This window comes from Oryza sativa, chromosome 12, assembly GCF_034140825.1.
Source record: "Oryza sativa Japonica Group chromosome 12, ASM3414082v1".
Lineage (NCBI taxonomy): Eukaryota > Viridiplantae > Streptophyta > Magnoliopsida > Poales > Poaceae > Oryza > Oryza sativa.
In genome coordinates this window covers 7367282-7389253 of record NC_089046.1, presented here as the reverse complement: position 1 = coordinate 7389253, position 21972 = coordinate 7367282, and the positions used below count along the sequence as shown (strand labels likewise).

The 21972-nt window shown below is 40.7% G+C and overlaps 2 protein-coding genes and 2 long non-coding RNA genes across 7 annotated transcripts; 3 read left to right on the top strand and 1 right to left on the bottom strand.

Moving 5' to 3' along the window:
- Positions 1–4794: 4794 nt before the first annotated feature.
- Positions 4795–8772, top strand: LOC4351841 (uncharacterized). 2 transcript variants are annotated; one of them, XR_001541727.3, is made up of 4 exons: positions 4795–5516; positions 6264–6349; positions 7565–7746; positions 8467–8772. It is a non-coding gene; the product is annotated as an uncharacterized lncRNA (long non-coding RNA). The 2 variants fall into 2 exon arrangements; XR_001541726.3 differs by having other exon boundaries at positions 6183–6349.
- Positions 8773–11563: 2791 nt separating this feature from the next.
- LOC4351839 (bZIP transcription factor 1-D) lies at positions 11564–19932 on the top strand. Of its 3 annotated transcripts, XR_010738288.1 has the most exons (16): positions 11564–11741; positions 13185–13314; positions 13422–13490; positions 13765–13851; positions 14899–14982; positions 15193–15252; positions 15323–15510; positions 15598–15652; positions 15797–15836; positions 15921–16153; positions 16761–16838; positions 16926–17051; positions 17129–17287; positions 17938–17998; positions 18094–18181; positions 18641–19932. XR_010738288.1 is itself a non-coding variant. In XM_015764232.3 (13 exons), the coding sequence occupies exons 2-13, from the start codon at positions 13258–13260 to the stop codon at positions 17222–17224; spliced, it is 1173 nt and encodes a 390-aa protein (XP_015619718.1). In that variant the 5' UTR covers positions 11564–11741; positions 13185–13257; the 3' UTR covers positions 17225–17563. The 3 variants fall into 3 exon arrangements, 2 of the variants coding, with proteins under 2 accessions (XP_015619718.1, XP_015619717.1); XM_015764232.3 differs by lacking the exons at positions 17938–17998; positions 18094–18181; positions 18641–19932 and having other exon boundaries at positions 17129–17563; XM_015764231.3 differs by lacking the exons at positions 17938–17998; positions 18094–18181; positions 18641–19932 and having other exon boundaries at positions 13762–13851; positions 17129–17563.
- LOC4351840 (FAS1 domain-containing protein SELMODRAFT_448915) lies at positions 18543–19274 on the bottom strand. The gene has a single exon (XM_026022022.2). The coding sequence runs from the start codon at positions 19272–19274 to the stop codon at positions 18543–18545; it is 732 nt and encodes a 243-aa protein (XP_025877807.1).
- A 244-nt stretch (positions 19933–20176) lies between the features above and the next one.
- Positions 20177–21837, top strand: LOC136354705 (uncharacterized). Its single transcript, XR_010738289.1, has 3 exons — positions 20177–20362; positions 20443–20576; positions 21520–21837. It is a non-coding gene; the product is annotated as an uncharacterized lncRNA (long non-coding RNA).
- The last annotated feature ends 135 nt before the right edge of the window (positions 21838–21972 follow it).

Sequence of the window (21972 nt, the reverse complement as noted above, 5' to 3'; positions counted from 1 at the left end):
TAATTTTATTATTTTATTTCCAATGGTTATACTTGCTTAATTATTGTTTTTTACTTCTAGTTGGTGCTTCACTTAATTATTTTATTTGACTATTTCATAAGCAATATACTATTGATCATTGCGAAGATATTAGAGTCATACAGATAACAAACATGTAGACATAAATTACGTACATAAATTACAAAAATAATCCTTCCTTATGGTCGACGCGTGCATATTGAACGTCATCTTCTTCTTCCTCCTCTTCTAGAGGTATTTCTTGACCTATGCCGTGGACGTGCTGGTTGTAATCATCCTCGTCTGCAATATTGTCCAATCCAATAATTCTCCTTTTCCCTTCACGAACAACATGTAGTTTCTTGTTACACGGGTCAACTATGTAGAACACTTGAACAACTTGTTTGGCGAGAATGAACGGTTCATCCTTGTACGCGTTGTTAGCCAAGTTGACAGTGGTGAAACCTTCATTGTCAACTTTTACATTGCGAAGATCGACCTATCGACAATGAAACAACGAGACTTTGAACTTCAAGTAATCTAGCTCCAATATTTGCTCAACTCTACCATAGTATTGATCACGACGACCACCGTCACTAGCAACCTCAATGCGTAACCCACTGTTCTGCACTGTGCATTTGCTGTCTTGCTTTACCGTGTGAAAGGTGTATCCATTTATGTCATATCCTTGCCAGGTGGTGACACTCCATTCAGGACCCTGTGACAACCACTGAAGTGTTTTACTAGACAAGTTCTGCAACCTAGCAATTCGGTTCTTCAGCCACTCGTTGAAAGAAGATATGTGCTTATTTCTGACCCAACTCTCTAATCGGTCTGGGTTCTCCTGTCGGAGAACTGCAAGGTGTTCGTCAACGTACGGCACCACCTCAGTCATATGCTGCAGTACCGTGAAATGAGCTTTATCGTACACCTTTCCGATCCAACCTAACAGTCTTTCTTCCAACAATACCAACACCATCAAGCCTCCCTTCGTGATGAGATCGTGGTAATCCAATTGAAGATGTTTCTAACATCTAGTCCACACAAAAATCGATGACCTCTTCGGTGGTGTAACTCTCGATGATACTCCCCTCGGGGTGTGAACGGTTCCGTACATAACCCTTAAGGATCCCTAGGTACCTTTCGCAAGAATACATCTGCGTCATGAATGCTGGACCACAGAACTTTGTTTGCCTCACAAGGTGCAAGGGAAGATGTTCCATTATGTCAAAGAAAGTTGGACGAAAGTACATCTCAAGATGACATAGTGTTCTCACAAGTTCTGCCTGTAGTTCATCTAGTCCCTCGGGATCAATGATCTTCTGGCCGATTGCATGGAAGAAGAAACACAACCGCTGGATCGTGTGTCGCACCTTAGGAGGCAAAATATTCCTTATTGCAATGGGCAACAACTGTGTGATAAGAACATGGCAATCATGCGACTTCATTCCTACCAACTTAAGATCTTGCAGTCAAACGAGCCTACTGATTCTTGATGAGTAACCAGATGGAACCTTTATACCACTCAAACATGTTAGCAAATCAATCTTTTCTTCTTTCGAGAGAGTGTAGCAGGCTGGAGGAAGGTAAACCCTGCCGGATTCCGTGGTTATGGATGTAGTTCCGAGCGAACACCCATTTCTTCCAGATCTCGTCAGGTGTTGAGACCATCCTTTGTAGTACCTGGGTTAAGCAGTAATCCCATTAAACTCTCGCATACATTCTTTTCGACATGCATCAAATCTATGCAGTGGTGAACTTCAAGATCCTTCCAGTATAGTAGTCTCCAAAATATTGACTTCTTTTTCCACATGCTCCTCTCTTTTTTCTTTTGTTTTTCCACATGCTCCTCTATTTTTTCCTTCGACGTACTCTTCTTTTTTGTCTTTCCAACTTTCCTCTTTTTTCCAAACTCGTTGGTTATTCCCATCACTAAGTTGTGCACCTCTATCCCTGTTAGCTCTGCCGGGGGTCCGGCTGTATCTCTATGTCCATTGAAATTCTTTTTCATATTCCTATACGGGTGATACCTTGGAAGAAATCTCATGTGACCCATGTAGACCGTCTTGTGTGAATGCTTCAACCATTTGCTTCTTGTTTCCTCCATACACTCCGAACACGCCCATTTCCCTTTCACAGTTTGGCCAGAAAGGTCGCTAAGGGTCGGATAATCGTTGATGGTACAAAACAGCATCGCATGGAGGTTGAAATACTCTTGTGCATATGCGTCCCATGTTCGTGTGTCCTCATTCCATAGCCTTTCGAAGTCATCGATTATCGGTTCAAGGAACACATCGATATCGTTGCCAGGTTGTCTCAGTCCTTGAATGAGCATGGCAAGCATAATATACTTTCTTTTGAAGCACAACCAGGGAGGAAGGTTATAGTTAACAAGCAGAACTGGCCATGTATTGTGACGACTGCTCAAATCACCAAATGGATTAATGCCGTATGTACACATTGCGAAACTTATGTTTCTTGGGTCATTTGAGAATTCCTGGTAAACCCTATCGATTGTCCTCCACTGTACTGAATCTGCTGGGCATACTATCGAATTTCCGTTCTTCGGCATGCCAGCGCACTAGCTTAGTTTGTTCCTTATTCGCAAACATTCTCTTCATGCGCTCCGCAATTGGGAGATACCACACCACCTTTGCTGGGTCTCCCCTCTTTGACTTACTTCCTTCACCTTTACTCTTTGCTCGTTTGTATCTTGATGCCCCACAGACAGGGCAGACATCCAAGTCAGCGTATTCCTTGTAATACAAAATGCAGTCGTTCGGACATGCATGAATTCTTCTGACCTCCAGGCCCAACGGACATAATACTTGCTTCGCTTCATATGTCGTCTGCGGTAAATTGTTCCCCTCTGGCAACAAGTCCTTTAACAGCTCAAGAAGTTCTGTAAAACTCTTGTCTGACCAGCCATTACTAGCCTTAAGTTTCATGAGTTCCAACACGCATGACAACTTGTTGTGCTTCGGCTTGCATCCATCATACAAGGGCATCTGACAATCTTCCACCAACTTACTAAACTTCTCAAAATCTCTGTCGTTGTCCTCTGCGTCTTCAATGTCATGTAATATTGTAGATAGACATTGAGTGTCCAAATCTATGTTCTCTCCACCTAAAGGAGAAGGTACGAACATGCCTTCTCGAGCTGCGGCGGTGTTCTCTACATCCTGATCCAACACTTCTTCAGCTGCGACATTAGGCGCCTCTTGCTCTCCATGCTTGGTCCAGCAGGTACATTTCTTCATGAATCCATTCATTATCAAATGAGCATGCACTTCATCGCTATGTTCGATCATCTGTTCATTCTTACAGTCTCTACATGGACACAACATGTGCATGCTCATCCTACTTTTTCTGTCATTATCCGCAAATGTGACAAATTCTGTGACCCCCTCTCTATACTCGGTAGACGAATGATGCGCATAGTACATCCATCTACGATCCATCTGAAATCAACAACATACGAAGAAAAATATATGATGATTGATATATTGAGAAGGAATGGAGAATAATGTGTTTTTTACCTTGAATTTTAGCAAAAAATCGCCCCCCTTGCCCTCCCAACCGATTTGTGAACAGAGAACTGGTCAGGATGGAAAGCAGTTGGCGGTTTGGGGGGTATTTATAGACCCAACACACCTCAAACGGGTTAGATTAAAAAAGCCCGTCAAAGGTGTTGGTCATACCTTTGACGGGCTTCAATTGAGTTGCCCGTCAAAGGTATTGACCTACCTGTGACAGGCCGTAAAAAAAATCTGCCACGGCCAGTCACAGGTGAGGGGATACCTGTGACGGGTTGGGAGGAAAACCCGTCACTTTCTCACCTGTGACGGCTTTTCCTTCCGGCCCATCACAGGTGAGGGGATACCTGTGACGGGCCACGGCCGGATGCCCCACCAATGACGGCAAACCTAGCGACCCGTCAAAGGTGACAGTCATCTGTGACTAATTCATAGGCCCGTCACTGGTATGCCGTCACAAATGTAGGGTTCTAGCGTAGTGGTCATAGCAGTTGAAAATTGGCAGAGAAAACCGTCATCAAGAAACAATGTTTACAATGACATACAATAATTTTATACGTCCTCTTTTAGCCGTTATTTTCAATATCCTCCTGTGAGATTATAACTTTGTCCTTTCTTTCTTTTCATTATGTATATTTTAATAAAAGGGTGATATTAATTAGGAATAACATCACTTAGTTCTATTCTCAAATCCTTTTTTTCATGTTTTAACTGCAAAATAAAACATAATGGCTGCTTAATTCCATATTGTCAAGGTATGCCCTCTCTGGCTCTCTCTCTCTCTCTCTCTCTCTCTCTATATATATATATATATATATATATATATATATATAGTGAAACGGTATGCTTCCATTAGTTTAAATGTCGCATAACTTTCATTGAGAAGTGTCTTTTTTTTCCCTTCAACAGCCTGTTGATAGAAAAGTTGGTGACGGAAGTCTTAAGGGGTGCTAACACTGATACAGGTCTCTCTCATCGGACAGTGAATGTTTAATATTAATCTCTCTAAACGTCGTGCGAGTGCTGAAGAATTAGAGCGCCACGTCAGCATATTTTTTGCAAAACAGCCCATGCGTTTTTGTTAATTACATACTGGTTCCCACAATAATTGTCCGTTCGATCTCGCTGAAGGGCCGATCTGACCGTCCACGTGTCCACTGTGGCGGCCCTTTCACACCCATGGGATCGTCGGATCAGAAACGGACAGCGCAGATTTCGGTCACCCGCACCAAACCCTAGCCCCCTCTCGCGTTTCGCCCGCAGCCTTGCACGCCCTCGCCTTCCTCCCCTCGCGCAACCACGCGCACCGCCTCGCCCTTCTCCCTTCGCGAACACCGTCACCGCCGCATCCTCGCCCACCTACAGCCATCGTCGCCGCGCCGCCACTGCCGCCTCTTCCTCTCTTCAATCTCGGCCCCGCCAGGCTGCCACCGCCTCCCTTTCCTCGCCCACTCCGCTTCGCTCTGCCATATCCGGCTCAGTGGTTGCCAGATCCAGTAAGAGGAGCCTGGGAGGAGAAGGGAAGTTGAGAGGGACGCCATCGCCTGGAGCGAGACACGCCCCAGCCGTGGCCCCGCGTCCGTCGCTCGCTGCGAGACATGCTTTCCGCCCCGGTCGGTGCGGCGCCAAATCCGCCTCGGGGAAATCGGCTGACTCGCCGATGTATCCGGCTGCCCGGAGACGACGGACATAAGCCGCCGCCATAGTCCTCTTCTTCTCTCCCTCTTTGCGCTACTTGATGTGCTGGTTCTTGCTCAAGGTCCACCAGATCCGGTAGAAAGAGGTGGTAGGAGCAGTGGGCTCAGTGACGAGGTCAGGGAAGAGAAGGAAGGAGAAGGGCAGCTCAGTCATGGCTGCCACGAGGACAGATGTGGGTCGGCAGCTACTACGGCAAGGCCAGCGCCCAGTGCCACATGTGCCGTTGTACATGGCGCCTCGCCGCCCTCGCTTCCTCCAGTTGAATCTCTTCTCCGTACTCTTCAGGTGAGTTTGAGAGCCACTAACCTGACCTTGCCATAACTAAGTTTAGGCTAGTTGAGACATGGTGGCATAAGTGTGGCTTAGAAATAGTTGGCCACAAGTGTGGCAAGCTTAGCTTCAAATTTGAGAGTATGACATGTGGGTCCTAAGGCTATGAAAGTGTGGCATGACACAATTGCCGTAACGAACCAAACACATATCTAAAAAATTATGGCATACTTCCTCCGTTTCACAATATAAGTCATTCTAACATTTTCCACATTCATTTTGATGTTAATGAATCTAAATAGATATATATGTCTAGATTCATTAACATCAATATGAATATGGGAAATGCTAGAATGACTTACATTGTGAAACGGAGGGAATAACTAAAGTGTGGTGTGGCAAAGTGTGGCAACCAACCAAACAACCCCTAAGCCATGCTTCTTCTCCTAGCTATGCTAACGGTTACTGGCTACTGTTACTACTGCTTGCTATTTTACTGTTGTTGTATTTCACGGATATTTGATTTGGGCATAGTTACTATTGATTAGGATCTCACTAATGCAGATTTAAAGTAACTCATGTGCTCATCCATTCCATTGAAAAATGGAACTTGCGCTGAGTTGGTGATCTTTAGATATTACCGATAATACAAATGTCTTTTTAAGTTTTTATTTGTTGCAGTGTGTTATTGGAATGAGGGTCTTTTGGACTTGCTCTTGCCTAGAGCAACCGCTGATTTTTCCCTCATTATGAACATATCAGGAATGGCCAATTCATCACTGAATATTTTCTTGATGTTCATGATTCCTAACACTATGAAGGGATGGCTGACAATTTTGACTTTGGAGGTATGTACCTGATCCTGTCATTCTGTTTTTTAGTTAAGAAAAGCCGGATCTACCCTTATGTATTTTTTCATGCGGTTTTGCCTACATTATGCTATAAATTACATCAAGCCTACCGGTGCTCTCCTACAATATCTAACAAAGGTTTAGGTATACTTATATTTCTGTTAGACCCGAAATCTCATGAAAGAGTATGTATTTGTGTTCTCTATTTAACAATGTGTGATTCATTGAAGATAGAATCTTAAAGATATGATAATTTGAATCAAGGTCACTAATTATGCTTCAATACCAAATGGCCATGTTGGTGGCCATGTCGTAGTTGTCGAATTAACTATGAACCTATCTCAGCAGTTGTCGAATTCATGAATAATTTTCCCTCTTTTTTCCTGTGTCGTTTATTTCTATCATTTACATTAGATTTGATTAGAAAATGAAAAATATTTATCACATCCTACCATCACAGCTGTTTTTTTTTCTGAGGTAGGAGTATGTAGTACTCCAGATATTGAGTCCAGAATTATTAAATATGCGTGTTTTGTGTTTAGATGCGAGAAAGACTGCATGACCAAAATCTTTACTTAATTCATGCACCACGCACATGCATGAAAAAGTCTGAATCTTTCCACTGGTCATTTATTTTGCTCACGGCCAATTCGAAGAGCTATGAGCTATTCGTATTTCTTGCCTCACACCAATCTTAATCCTAATGTTTGGGGAAAAAAAAAGAGATTCAGTCTGTATCTTTACTTTACGCAAAAACACATTGTTCCTTTGTATTTTGCATTTCAGAATTCAGTTATGCCTAGGAATAGCCTTTTGTCCTATAATTAACTAATCGAACAACAAATTGACGTCGGGAAAATCTCTCTAATAATCAATGTCTGCTCCAATTGTTTCTTACCATTCATGCTCTGTACTTGTGCGTGATGATACCATGCCTTCATAGCATATAACTAAGTTTGCATTATACCTTCTTATCAGTCTGTTGTGTGCTTGGCTAAGCAAATATATTGGAGTGCTATTCTTTGTATAGGCATGTAATTGAGCTTATATTTTTCTGGTTGTAGGTAATCTTTACATAAATGAGTTGTTTTGATCTAATAATCCAGTATTCTGTTCAGGCTTTACCCATTCCTTTCTATTAAGTGTATTGAATCAGCTCATTGACGTGTTGCTAATTATCCTTTCATGTGCATCTACTGAATAATGTTGCAGGGTTCAGTGGAATCTATTCATGTACTGTGACCTGAAAAATATGATATTATCAGGGATTGCCAACTTGCAAAATTGATTTGATTGATAAGAAATCCACGTCCCATTTTCAATGGCTCAATGCGCTCAAGAGTCAAGAATCTGTGCTGGTAATGGTTGCTACACGAACTTTTCTGCAATTACAGGTTTCAATCATTTGCTCCCTTTATGTTCTGTGCACTTTTCATACAGTATTTATCAAGGTAAGAACATGGATCATGGATGGCATGTACTAATGTACATATTTGCCAAACTATCACCTTTCTAAATATGGACTTTCCTATTTCAGAATTTAGATAAGATTTAGGGCTGACACTTGTATTTAGTGATTAGTACAATTTCAGAGTTTTGTCATTTTTCCTTGGTGCATCATAGGTCAATTGAGGTTCATTAATTCTTGCCAAGCTTTATTTCTGACAATTTTTGTTTTCCCTCTACCTGTGTTTCTACCTGACAACTTACAAGCATGAATATTGGTAGAAAAAAATAGTACTATAATTTGCTCAAATAAGTAAACTAGGATAGGAGATGATTTGGTGTGGCTTGAGACAAAGCTAAATTAATCAGCAAATTGATAATCAGTTATTCTTGATAATAGCATTTTAAGAAGTTGTTTTCAGTTTTGCAAAAATAGTATAAAAAAGAAGAAAAGTTGTTTACAATTTTTTAAGTAAACTTGTGAGCTATTATATGTGATAGTGCATCCGTTATTTGTAAGATAAATGTAAGCCGTTTACTCTCAAAAGTTTAAATGAATGAACCAATGCCCACCTTTCGTTTTTTCTGGTCTCAATACCTTTTATCGCATATAATCCTTTATGTTGTTGCACGATATAAAATAATGGAATCTTACCAATGCCCTGCAGGTGAAAACATTACAGCGTACATTATAGTTCATCATTCTATCATCGACAACTAATAAGACTTTTACGGCTCCTTCGATTACTCAGGCCTCGGTGCAGCTGTGCCAATTGGATTAGCAATGAAAATTCCTAGGCGTACTCACACATTTGCATGGGAAAACTCATATGTGATTCCAAAACTAATGTTGCATCACATATCTGTTATGTAAATCAAAGTTAACAGTACAGCGAGCTTGATGTTGCAAATGTATTGTCTTACACGATTTGTCTATTGCAGTTTTGCTATATATGAAATGCTTCTTGAATGCATCAGAAGTCTCGATGTCTTTTTTTTTCCCTTGCATTGTTAGTCTATGGGCACCGCGCAGCATAGATCACGTTTATTTCTAGTTAAATCCATTATTCAATTGTAAATATTGTAAAAATACCAATTACCATAAAAAAATATTTAGTTACAGGAATATAACGTTCAATGATCATACATCTTATGGTAGAAATCTCATCTCCAATATTAATTAATGATGTAATAATATAAACAGGAATGCTGACTGAACAAAGCTAGCATACCCCAAAGTGTCAACAAGATTCAGCATGTGTAAGATTCAGCTAGGATGTTTTCACACAAAAACATATACTACAGATACCATTATGAAGTACTGTGAAAAGGTCAGTACCGATACAGTGTTGTTGAATATTACCCCGACACCCCGTGCAACACACAGGTTGGCGACTAGTATGTCTAGATTCATTAACATATATATATATATAGTGAATCTATTGTACACCCCCCTCCCAAGGGTCAAACCCACCTCCCCCACCCTCCTAGGGCCCAAAACCCCCCTCCCACCTCGGTCAAAGCGTCCTCCCGCCGGTCAAACCCGCCCACCACTCCCTCCCCCGCCCACCACTTTGCTGCTCTCGTCTTGCAGAAATAACAATGTCAAAAAGTAGCCATGATGGATCTTGTTTCGTTAAGCGTTTTTTTATGAACTTCATGGTGCAAACGGATTGGAAATACAAGATATAATGTGAGAGATATTGCTCTCTAAAGATTGAGATTTACCTCTTTTTTAGTCCTCGTCTCACTGGAACAGCGTAGTAACACGATGGCCAATATGCAGTAACACCTCTGCTTTTCGTAGTAACAACGTTAAAAAATAGTTATGATGGTTCTAGTTTCGTTAAGCACTTTTTTTTTACGAATGCCATGATGCAAATGGGTTAGAAATATAAGACATGACGTGTACGTTAGTACTCTCTAAAGATTGAAATTTAAAATACTCTAGATAAAAAAACATTACTACTATAGGGCCACTGTTACTATGCATGTTCTCTGTTACTGCAAATTTCGTCATATTGTTACTACCAAAAGTGCAGTAACAACCTATAAAGTTTACAGTAACTACCTATATATTTTTCAGTAACATATGATGTTACTACCCTTCTGGGATAATGTTACTGTCGAATCATAGTAATAAAGTATGATTGTTATAGGTACATAACTGATTTGTTCACAAATCATCATATGGTGATTTGGTCAGAAGTACTTGCCATGAACCATAAGATCATGTGTTCAAGTCTTGAATTCACCAATTTATTTTTAATTTTTTTAAAAGAGAGAAGAAGGGAGAGAAAAGAAAATTTTCTAAAGGAGTGACAGAAAAAAAATTTCTAAAAGAGAGAAGGGTCTTGAATTCACCAATTTATTTTTAATTTTTCTAAAAGAGAGAAGAAGGAGGGAGAGAAAAAAAACTTTCTAAAAGAGAGGAGGGAGAGAGAAAAAAAGGAGAGGGGGAATCGGAACCATGAGATCATGGGTTCAAATCTTGAATTCACCAATTTATTTTTAATTTTTCTAAAAGAGAGAAGAAGGATGGAGAGAAAAAAAAATTTTCTAAAAGAGAGGAGGGACAGAAAAAAAATTTCTAAAAGAGAGAAAGGTCTTGAATTCACCAATTTATTTTTAATTTTTCTAAAAGAGAGAAGAAGGAGGGAGAGAAAAAAAAATTTCTAAAAGAGAGAAGAAGGAGGGAGAGAAAAAAAAATTTCTAAAAGAGAGAAGGGTCTTGAATTCACCAATTTATTTTTAATTTTTCTAAAAGAGAGAAGAAGGAGGGAGAGAAAAAAAATTCTAAAAGAGAGAAGAAGGAGGGAGAGAAAAAAAAATTTCTAAAAGAGAGAAGGGTCTTGAACTCACCAATTTATTTTTAATTTTTCTAAAAGAGAGAAGAAGGAGGGAGAGAAAAAAAATTTCTAGAAGAGAGAAGGAGGGAGAGAAAAAAAATTTCTAAAAGAGAAGGAGGGAGATAAAAAAAAAGGAGAGGGGGAATCGGAACCATAAGATCATGGGTTCAAGTTTTGAATTCACCAATTTATTTTTAATTTTTCTAAAAGAGAGAAGAAGGAGGGAGAGAAAAAAAATTTAAAAGAGAGAAGAAGGGTCTTGAATTCACCAATTTATTTTTAATTTCTCTAAAAGAGAGAAGAAGGAGGGAGAGAAAAAAAAAGGAGAGGGGGAATCGGAACCATGACATTATAGGTTCAAGTCTTGAATTCACCAATTTATTTTTAATTTTTCTAAAAGAGAGAAGAATGAGGGAGAGAAAAAAAAAGAGGGGTAATCGGAGGGAGGTGCGCGGGAGGGAGAGAGGAGCGATGGGACAGGGGGCGACGGAGAGGAGCAATGGGAGAGGGGGCGACGGAAGGGGGCGCGGAAGGGAGAGGGGGCGCAGGGAGAGAGGAGCCATGGGAGGGGAGGAGGTGGGGACGGATGGGAGGTGGGAGGGGGTGTAGAATAGTTATTTTAAGAGAGGAGTGTATTAGCTCTGTATAAAAATAAATACCCACACCCACACCCCCACGCGCCCACTCCGCCAAAAGCGAACCCAAGTGGATGGGTGAATGGACAGCGACGCGGACCAAAACCGAGGCAAAGGAAGGAAGCGCGCCCACCAACCAAACCCCGACCCATCCGCCCACCTAGCCTCACGCCCTAACCTAAGCCACGCTAGCCTAGCCTACCACTCCACTCCGCGTCCCCGCGAGACCCAGCCGCAACGCAACCCAACCCAACCCAACCCCGCCCTCGCGGCCTCGCCTCGTCGTCTTCCTCGCCTCGCCTCGCTGCCCCTAGCCTAGGCGTGCGCTACCAGCCAGCACAGGTGGTGATCTCATCATCCCCCGCCCGCCCGCGCGCGCGTTCGCGCTCCCCCGCCCCCACCACCCCAGATCCCGAGGCCCCGCTCCGCCGCCCGCGGGATCGCGGGCCCCGACACAAGGTATCCGCCCCGAATCCCCCTCGCCGGATCTGGCCGCTGGTTTTCGCTTTTTTTTTTTTTGAATTCTGCCGCCTCCGCCGCCGCCGCGGGGGAGCTGCTGCTTGTGCCGGTGCGGCGGAATTCCGGTGGGGGGTGTGGTAGGTCTAGATTTTGGTTGTGTGGAGGAGTTGGTGGTGGTTAGGGTTTAGGTGTGTGATTTGTGCGAGGTTGTTTGGTGTGCCGATTTGTTTTTGTTTTTTTTTTCGATTTTGATTTTGGGGTTGGGGGGTGCGTAGTGGAGAGGGGAAAACCTGGGTAGAATGTCTTGAGGAGTGACGGCTACCTCGGGCCTCGCGCGGTGAGGAGAAGCTCTTTTTTAGGTTTTGAAATTTGGTTTGTTAGATCCCGAATCGAGGGAGCAACGGTTTGCTGGTATGAATATTGATGGTGGTTTTAGTTAGGTTATGTTGTGTTTCTGTTGATTAATGATGACTCTAACGTTGAAAAAATGCTTACAAGAGCTTGGTTGGAATGACGTAGTAGCTGTGATTTGAAATTTGAATAGTCTATTCCTTTTGGAGGGTTTACTAATGAGTATTGATGATGGTTTTAGTTAAGTTATGATCTGGGTTCCTGCAGATTAATGCTGCCTTTCTCCATAAACGCTACTTGTGACCGTAGTACATATGATTTGTAATTTACCTAGATTCAGTTCCTATACGAGGGATGTATTTTTATTAAGAATCTAATGTTTTACTACGATTGGATTTCGGTTAAGATTTTATACCCCCATGTCTTCTCAAATATTTTTATGCTGCTCTTTTGGGCTTTTGGTTCTGGAGCTATCCTGATGTATTTAAGTGTTACATTTTGGGGTTCATCTGAGCTGCAGTACCCATCCCATCTCACTGTTAGCAAATTTTTGGTTTCCAGGGATTTCTGTTTTCTCTATTATTTACGTTCCATCAGTGGTAGCTGTAATGTGGAATTAATTTAAACTTAAAGTTTTTGATCTCCGGATTTTGGTACATTATATTGTACCATAGTACCATTAAGGTAACTGGGTTTACATGTTCAGGAGAGTTTCAAAGGAGAAAGGATTTTGCTAAACAATGTTTTGATTGGGCTATTGATACAGTAGGTCAACCACTAACAGTTGCTTAGATTGTGTTACTACTTATAGGAACATCTCTAACCATGTGACCAATGCTTTATACTAGAAGGCTGGTATTCCATGTTATCATGTGATTGTGTGGCTAGTAGAAGGATTTGTACTTTTAGTACATAATTTGAGATACTTGAGGTTACTGTGCAATAGTAGATATCTTGGAAGGTATTTTAGTCCACCATGGTTGTTGGAAGAATTTGAGGTCCTGCGATAGATGTTTTCTTGGGAAAATGGTCCTACCAATAGATTTGAAGAAGTAATTTAGCTTACTCGCGCTCTTTGTATTGCCAATTCAGATTTTGCTTAATGCTACTTTATGCGTGTGTGGATAATGGAGTAATCACTGCTCTGTGTATCTGAGCTCACACCATGGGTAGCAGTGGCGCAGACGCACCGACTAAGACAAGCAAGGCATCTGCACCTCAGGTTTTGGAATACATGCCTGACAACATAATCTCTGTACCAAAAGATATATATGAACACTTCATTCCTAAAAAGCTGTTTCTTTTTTCATTTCTTTGTTTTAATAATAGGAGCAACAGCCACCTGCTAGTTCAAGCACTGCAACACCGGCTGTTTACCCAGATTGGGCCAACTTTCAGGTGAGCAGGCATTTTTCTCTGTTTAGGTGATTGGTAACTTGGCACTGATGCCACCTTGGGGTGCAACAAATTGGGGAAATAAATATGTAGTGCCTTAATATTTAATACTCCATCTGGTTGCTATATTTTGGGACAGAGGGAGTAGCAAACTAGCAATTACAGTCTCTAATGCTTAATGGATAAAAAATGACATTATCTCAGATTGCAGTTCTCATAGCATGCGACAGATTTAGAAAGATAGTATGTTATGTACTCACTCTCCTTTTTTTAGCAGGGATATCCTCCAATTCCACCACATGGCTTCTTTCCATCACCTGTGGCGTCAAGCCCACAGGGTCATCCTTACATGTGGGGAGCTCAGGTTAGGTTTCCTTTTGTTTAAATAACAGTGGGGACTACTCCTGTACTCCCCACTGTTATTTTTTCCTTTTTCATGTTGGAAATGATCTCTCAGAATGTCTGAAGGTATTCAAAACTCTGATGGGGGAGAATCATGTAGATCAAACTTCTAACTATGTGATTTGATTTGTTTGAACAAGTTGTCTAGAATAGAGAATTCTTTATATGCCACCGGAAATACCAGCTTGCTTTCATATGCATTACTTGAACTATGCCCTCATATGCCACTGGTTTAATTTTCCATGCCCTGTTATGCTACTCGCCCACTCCTGTTGCTTAATCTCAGAAAGCCATGTAGCATGGCCTTCTTTTCTCCTAAATGGCAAAAAGTGCATTGATCCCATGGAGTATCAGTCCCACCACCGCTGCAACTTCCTCTCTAGCTCTCCATGGTGGGGGCAACCTTGTCCTTTCTGACCTCGTCTCCATACTCCAGTGCCCCCAGTCCCATGACCTAACCATGGGCATGCACTGAACTGAAGAGCTCGGCTGCTTGGGCTTCTTTGGCCATTCTCAATTTTTTGCAGTGGGCCCCACAGACTGAACTGAAGAGCTTCAATCAATCCAAACTTGTGCCAAGGCTACAGTGTGTTTGGATTATCTTTTAACAAAATTAACGGGACGTTCACAGGAATGCTAGATAAGCAAACAAGATTGAGAATAAATGGCAAATAAGAAAATGGCAACTTTCACTGGCAAATAAGTAGACCTAGTAACTTTGTGCATCAAATATAGAAATGGTAGCATGCATGCTCGGCTACCGGTGATATGACAATTTTGATGTGAATGATACATGGTTGGTAACTATAGTATGTTTAAAGAACTGCCAGTTGGATGTTGGCTTGCCAGGATATAGATATGCACAGCAGGCCATTGAACACTCTTTAGTTAGCTTTCTCTACAATGTTGAACTATTCATCTGGATGATGCTTCTTTATTTTACATAGATTCATTTGATGTAATAATATAGATTTGTTTTGTTCTCATTTTTCCTTTCACTCTTTTACAGCCTATGATACCACCATATGGAACCCCACCACCACCATATGTCATGTATCCTCCAGGAGTATATGCTCACCCATCTATGCCTCCGGTATGTTCCACAGATTGCTGTAATTTATTATATTCTTGTCTGTAAAAAGCACAATTGGTAGTCTCAAAATAATATTGCTACCTCCGTCCCAAAATATAAAGGATTTTGCCCATGTTTATAAGGCAGAATCCCTTATATTTTGGGATGGATGTAGTACTAAATATCATTGCTGAGATTTGACTTTCGTTTTGTCATTGAACAATCCTGCAGGGCGCACACCCATTTACTCCATATGCCATGGCCTCTCCAAATGGCAATGCTGATCCTACTGTAAGACATGCCATATTTGGTTCGAAAATTTCCTTTTTCTTGTGGAATCTAATGTTCCTTACCATTCCAGGGAACTACAACTACTGCTGCTGCTGCTGCTGCTGGTGAGACGGATGGCAAATCCTCTGAAGGAAAAGAAAAAAGTCCCATTAAAAGATCTAAAGGAAGTTTAGGTAGCTTGAATATGATTACAGGGAAGAACTCTACTGAACATGGTAAAACCTCTGGGGCATCAGCTAATGGAGCCATTTCTCAAAGGTTTGTGCATTGTCACCTTAGCCAACAACAACAATCTTGTTTTAGAAACTTCTTGTGTCGGTAAAAGAATTTCTGCTTCTATTGCAGTGGGGAAAGTGGAAGTGAAAGTTCTAGTGAAGGAAGTGAAGCAAATTCTCAGAATGTAAGTTCTGCTCAGGCAGTTTTGTTCTTGGGGTTCAAATGCACATGGCCACATGTTTTACAATTTTTAGACAATTAATATACCATAAAGTTGCTATTGAACTGGTATAAGTAGTAATAACTTTGCATCATTATGTCTTTGTAGGATTCACATCACAAGGAAAGTGGACAAGAGCAAGATGGAGGTGTGCCTATGAACATCTCTATGGTTGCTAGTGTTCCTTATTGCTCGGATTGAAACCTCTTAATTTTTCTTTGCATCCTGTCAGAGGTTCGAAGTTCCCAGAATGGTGTATCACGTTCACCATCCCAGGCAAAGTTGAATCAAACTATGGCAATCATGCCAATGACATCAAGTGGTCCAGTACCTGCTCCAACTACAAACTTGAACATAGGAATGGACTACTGGGCCAACACAGCTAGCTCCACTCCAGCAATACATGGTAAAGCAACCCCAACTGCAGCTCCAGGGTCTATGGTTCCAGGAGAGCAGTGGGTGCAGGTTTGTTCTATTAGCCCTTCCCTTCAAGAACCGTGCACTTGTAATATTTTCTTCCCGTTGTAGTATTCGCTGCTGTGCTTCATAAATGCTTTTCTCCACTTAGGGTTCCGTTAGCAACCCTCCATTAAGTACTATAGGATGAACAGTGCATTTATCGGTGTGGGATGGACGGAACCCTAATGGCGATGGCATTTATGGGACAAAATCGCTTGTACGATGACATTTTATGGAACTTGCACTCATTGATAGCATTTCTTGGATTTGGGTGTTTGTCAATGGCATTTCTTCTTAGGTACAGACATTCATCAGAAAAATCGTGGTGTTAGTATGGAGTATGAATTTCATAGGCGCATTTCAAGTTAAATTGATATATTACAACTTTTTATTCTTATTTGGGTGCTCTTCACCTCTAAAATTATGTATTTTCTATCTCAATCCTTTCATTTTGGCATGCCATCATTCAAAATAAGATGTTGAGTCCTTATATGAAATACAAAAACCATAGAAATGGCACTTAATCATCAACAATCCTATGGATACAAACATGAAGTTTTCAGTTTTTCTGGCAAATGGAGAAATTAGTCGTGTTGACTCTCCCATGATTCAGGATGAACGGGAACTCAAAAGGCAGAGAAGAAAACAATCCAACAGGGAGTCTGCTCGCAGATCTAGGTTGCGTAAGCAGGTATTTGTTTGTGCATTTCAAGCTATACTGGATAGAATTATCTTTTGTAGTGCCTTCAATTGATGAAGCCTAACTTAAATTCTGCAGGCTGAATGTGAGGAGTTGGCTCAACGTGCTGAAGTTTTAAAGCAAGAAAATACTTCACTTAGAGATGAAGTGAACCGGATCAGAAAGGAGTATGATGAGCTTCTATCAAAGAATAGCTCATTAAAGGTTTGGTTTCTCATTCTTCGCTCTCTTGCTATTCTGAAATATATACTTTAACACTGTTTTTGTTTTTTGTTCTGTAGGAAAAACTTGAGGACAAACAACACAAAACTGATGAGGCAGGAGTTGACAATAAGCTGCAACATTCTGGTGATGACAGCCAGAAAAAAGGAAACTAATTGAGCTATCGTGCAATGCTCCTGAGCATAACCCTAACTAGATTATTGGCAGGCGCAACTGTAGTATGTGTATTAACTTCATACTTATTGCAGTTAATTGTTACCAGGTTGTGATAATGTTAATGCCAACTTTGTGTGGCTGGTTCCTGTTTCAGATCTGTCTTGGCTTATCTTTTAGAAGTCAAGATATGACTGGCAATGTAGGTTGTGACCCAGTTCACTGTATCTGTTAGAAATAGTTTATAAACTCATGTTTACAAATCTGTATTGTTGACTACTATTGTTATGTACACCTGAAGATGAACCAGTATTTTATATAAGATGCAGTCAGGTTGAACAGTTGGTTTTGCTTGTGCTGATGTCTAATTGTCTTATAAACTGTTTGCTTGCATCGGTATTGTTCCTGTGCATTTACTTTACTTGCTATAATTTACAAATAGAGAATCTTGTGTTCGTGGAAGAACTCAGAACTTTTCCAACCTTTGAATAAATTTTGTAGTTTTGTTTTACTGACTCTTTTCCCTATTGTTTCTTCCATCGAGACTGAGCTTTGCTTAGGCTACGGTAAATAGGGAAGCAGTGCTCAGAAGCATTGTAACTAAGCACATAAATTTATTGTCTGTGGTAGTATTTGTTTCAGCTTTTATATTGTTTCTGATCAGATGTTTGTTTAGCTTTTAGCATGATTAATGGCCGTGTTTAATTGTGTACAGGAAGACAGTTCTGGGGTTAAATTTCTCATACAAGAGCTGTGCATAGAGCCATACACCATAGGTATGGATGTTCCACAGGTTGTTAATACTTTCTGTTTCTATTATATTATCATAAAACTTTTGTCTAACATGGAGCTATTCATTCAATCATTCCAGTTTAATTTGGGCTGGCCAACACATTGATCTTCAGCAAATGCATGGGAAGCTGCTGAAGGCTGGCAAATTTGGGTTGATGCTGCTCCAGGTTGGTCAGACCTGCTTTTGGAAACCTACTCAATAGTCTAACTAATCGTGTTGTTATAATTGATCTTACTGTGTTATGCATGATAATAATCATATGAACAGAAATAACTTAAAACTCTTAAGGCTTGATTTCCATCTTGCTAATTTTTCCCATCGTACAAAAAAGGAAAATATAATCGCTTTTCTAATAAAGAACAGTGATCAAATGAATTAACAAATATTTGAAGCTTTTCCTCTAAATACCAAATAGGTATAGATCAGAAAAAGATGTGAAGGCATGTTCAGACAAAAAACTACTAGCTTGCATTAGCTTTCCCTGAATAGAGATGCATCCATTGAACTGTATGTCCATGGATCCAAACTTAGAAAATGGAAAAGACTAACACTAAGATTAGTGTAGTATAAGAAGATGCAATTTGTGACGTGGAAGTGTCTGAACTTTGAGGGCTTTCTGCTGCAGGTTGCAGGGATGGACTTGTGGCAGAACTCATGTTGGGAGAGGTTAGCGAAGACGTCTCCAAGGACCGGTTTGCCCCTGAAGCTGGTCCAGGTGCTGCAGTTGCTGGAGCAAGGTGGCCAGGGCAAGCTGACCCTTTTCCTCTTGGTACTATTGGCCTTATAACTCCATTGATTCCATGGCACCTGAACAAATCTCCTACGCGGCAGACGTCAGGACTGATGAGCTCAATATTGTTGAAGTAGATCTTCTGGTGCTTCACATTGGTTATTGTGATTGTCTGGCTCGAATGGGCTGTGGGAACTATTGTTGCGTTGGGAAGCTTGATGAGGTCGTCGAACATGAGCGGAGCCGGGATGGAATGCCTTGACAGGAACTCCATCACTTGGCTCTCCGGGATGGTTGCAGTTGACAGCATCCTGTCGTTGGGCATCAGGAAGGTGGTGTTGTGTGGGATCTTCTCCTGCACCATCCTGATGAGCATGACGAAGGTGAAGTAGCGGGCTCGCTGCATCTCCTGTGCAGTGGAGGCGATGTCGCCATTGCCCACCACCGCCGATGGGGAAGGCGTAGCAGCGACGTTGGAGCCTGACACTACGAGGGCAATGAGCAGGCTAGCAGCAAGGAAGGAAGCCATGGGGGGTAAGTGGTAGCAAGAGGTACGAGCTCAGATCTTGTATTGTATTACTAGCTCCTTGCTGCCATCAGGCTGCCATGCTTTATTCTTGTTAAGATTGTGGGGGTTGGAGATGGATGGGGGTGTGCTGCTGCTGCTGCTTGTGCCTGCATGCATGCTTATTACCTGCGTGAACTACTCTGTTGCATTTCAGGCTTTGAGCATGTTTGAACTACTACATGGTTTGGTTCATTTGGTAGTTGAGGGAGCGTTAACTGTTCTTTTCCCGTATGCTTATACTGGACCTGGGCGTTAATCTAATACTACTGGATGAAAAACTCCATGCATTGCTGCTTGAAGTTACATGACAAAATGACATGCTTTGTTTTGTAGCTAGACAGTGTGACTTCTGATTTGTACTATTTACATCTTAGATCGATCACCCTAAGGTTATAAATATCTGAGGTGGGTATAGTTTCATAAGAGAAGAAACAATTTGCACCTTAGATTTATCATCCAAGGGTTAAAAATAATTTAGGTGACATCTACTTCATGAGGAGAGAATTGTTAGTATTAACTACACCTACCTAAGTGGGGTGCAATGCAATTGTACTCCTAGTCTGTAGAATTGTTGAACTGCCTATCAAAGTTTGAAGACTATATGCTGCCCTGTTTCCAATGGACTGGACTTTTGTGAATATTTACTCTACTTTTTAAGTTGCTTTGCTCTTCTTCGAAGGGCTTGTTCACCTTGCTACCATTTTCAACCTTACCCTTTTTTTTTTTTTAAAGTTACCAAAAAAGTGGTTATATTTAGTTTGTTGCCAAATTTTAGTAAGCACATGAAATCTTGCCGAAATTTGGCAACCTTGCCAAAATTTTGTCTACCTTACTAAAATTTGGCAATTCTAAAACTTGGTAAGGTTGAAAATGATAGCAAAGTGAACAAGCCCTAAATTCTTGAAGAGTCAGGTGCAAGGCAAAAAAAAAAAAAAAAAGTTTGTGAACAGGGTGCTTCCCGGCATCTGAGCCGTCTATACGTGCAGTGAGCAAGTGACATAGAACATCACCTGTCACGCAAAGGACGGAAGGAAGGAGCAGCCGATCAGGTTCACGTGCATCGCGAGCATTTTTCATGCGGCTCTTTTCAATATGGGTGCATCACTCTAAAATCCCAGATTTGTTGCAGGTACGAATTAGGGTTTCCACAATTACAAGTTTAGGCATATATCGATCTCTCGAGAGGAAATTAGAGGGGGCAAAAAAAAGAGGCACCGTCGTAAAGATTGTTAATCACTTCTGAGAATTACACGCAAAATTTGGGTATGTCACAACACGTTCGTTCCCAGCCCTTCCCAACTCCCCCTTGTTTTCCGCGTGCAGGTTTTTCAAATTGTTAAACGGTGTGTTTTTTTTAAAAAAAGTTTCTATACAAAAGTTGTTTTAAAAAATCATATTAATCTATTTTTTAAAAAAATAACTAAAACTTAATTATGTGCTAAATGCTGCTTTATTTTGTGTGCTGAGGAGTGAGGGTTCCTAACCCTCATTTTGTGTACATTTGAGTAAATCATTTTGTGCATGACCCTAAACAAGAAAAACGCCAACAGATCAGAGGGTCGTGAAATAAGGGGGCAAATACTACGGAGACAACTCAAAGTTCAGTAATCCTTTTTCATAAAAAAATGAATACTACCATCTATCTTAAACTAAGCAATCTATGATCAAATAGAGCATGTTCTATTCCCCACACCAACACGCCACCAAACTCTCTTATGTACAGATAATCATACAAAAACTTAACAAGAAACTCAAACTTTGTTTGCAAGAAATATAATTGGTAAATAGACAAAGGGAAGAGAGCAAAGGAATACTACTCTTGTCTGGAAATATAGAAACTTTTAACTACGAATCTGAACATACACTTGTAGATAAATCTATATTCATAGTTAAAAGTGGTTTTATTCTATAACAGAGGAAGTATCTCATAAACGAAAAGAAGTTGAGTTTTCTATTAAAAGTTTGTCTGATTGTCTATTATTATCTTATGTGAGATTTTCCAAAAAAGCCAAATTGTAGATCTCAAATCACAATGTCGGTTTCTGAAATACACTGTATACTAAACAAGAACGGTACTATACGTACTTACAAATCCAGTTCTCAAGATTCAGTCAGTGTGTCATGTACTACCTCTCTTTCTTCATGTATCTTTTACTATACGTTTGTAAAAGAAAATCTCTAAGATGTATCTTTTCCCTTTAAACAGAAGAAAAGGTGCAGGGAAGACCTAAGTAAAAAGATCAAATCCACCAAAATTTGTAGTCAGAAGACCTTTGTCTCCTCCACTGCGCCCTATGAACAGCTCATTTGGAATGCAAGAATTTTACCGGGATCAATTCATTTCCTCGAATATTGGCCACCGGGTGTCGGAGTTGCAATGGCTATTGCCATCATAAGAGTCGGACAATGAAAATACTTCGGCCCCGTTCTTTTCGGTTTATTCACTGTATTATTTAAGTGAAGTATTTATTCTATGTATTAAAAAAGGACCTACTATATTGTTTATACCACTTGTTCTGAGCTATTTGTAAAATTTATTTCTTAAAATTTAAATCTATATCTATAATCAAAGCGATAATCCACTCGATAATTTAAACTGAGATTTCGTTTGACTAGCGAATAAATACAGCAGTATTTTGAAGCGGCTCCCACGAAAGCC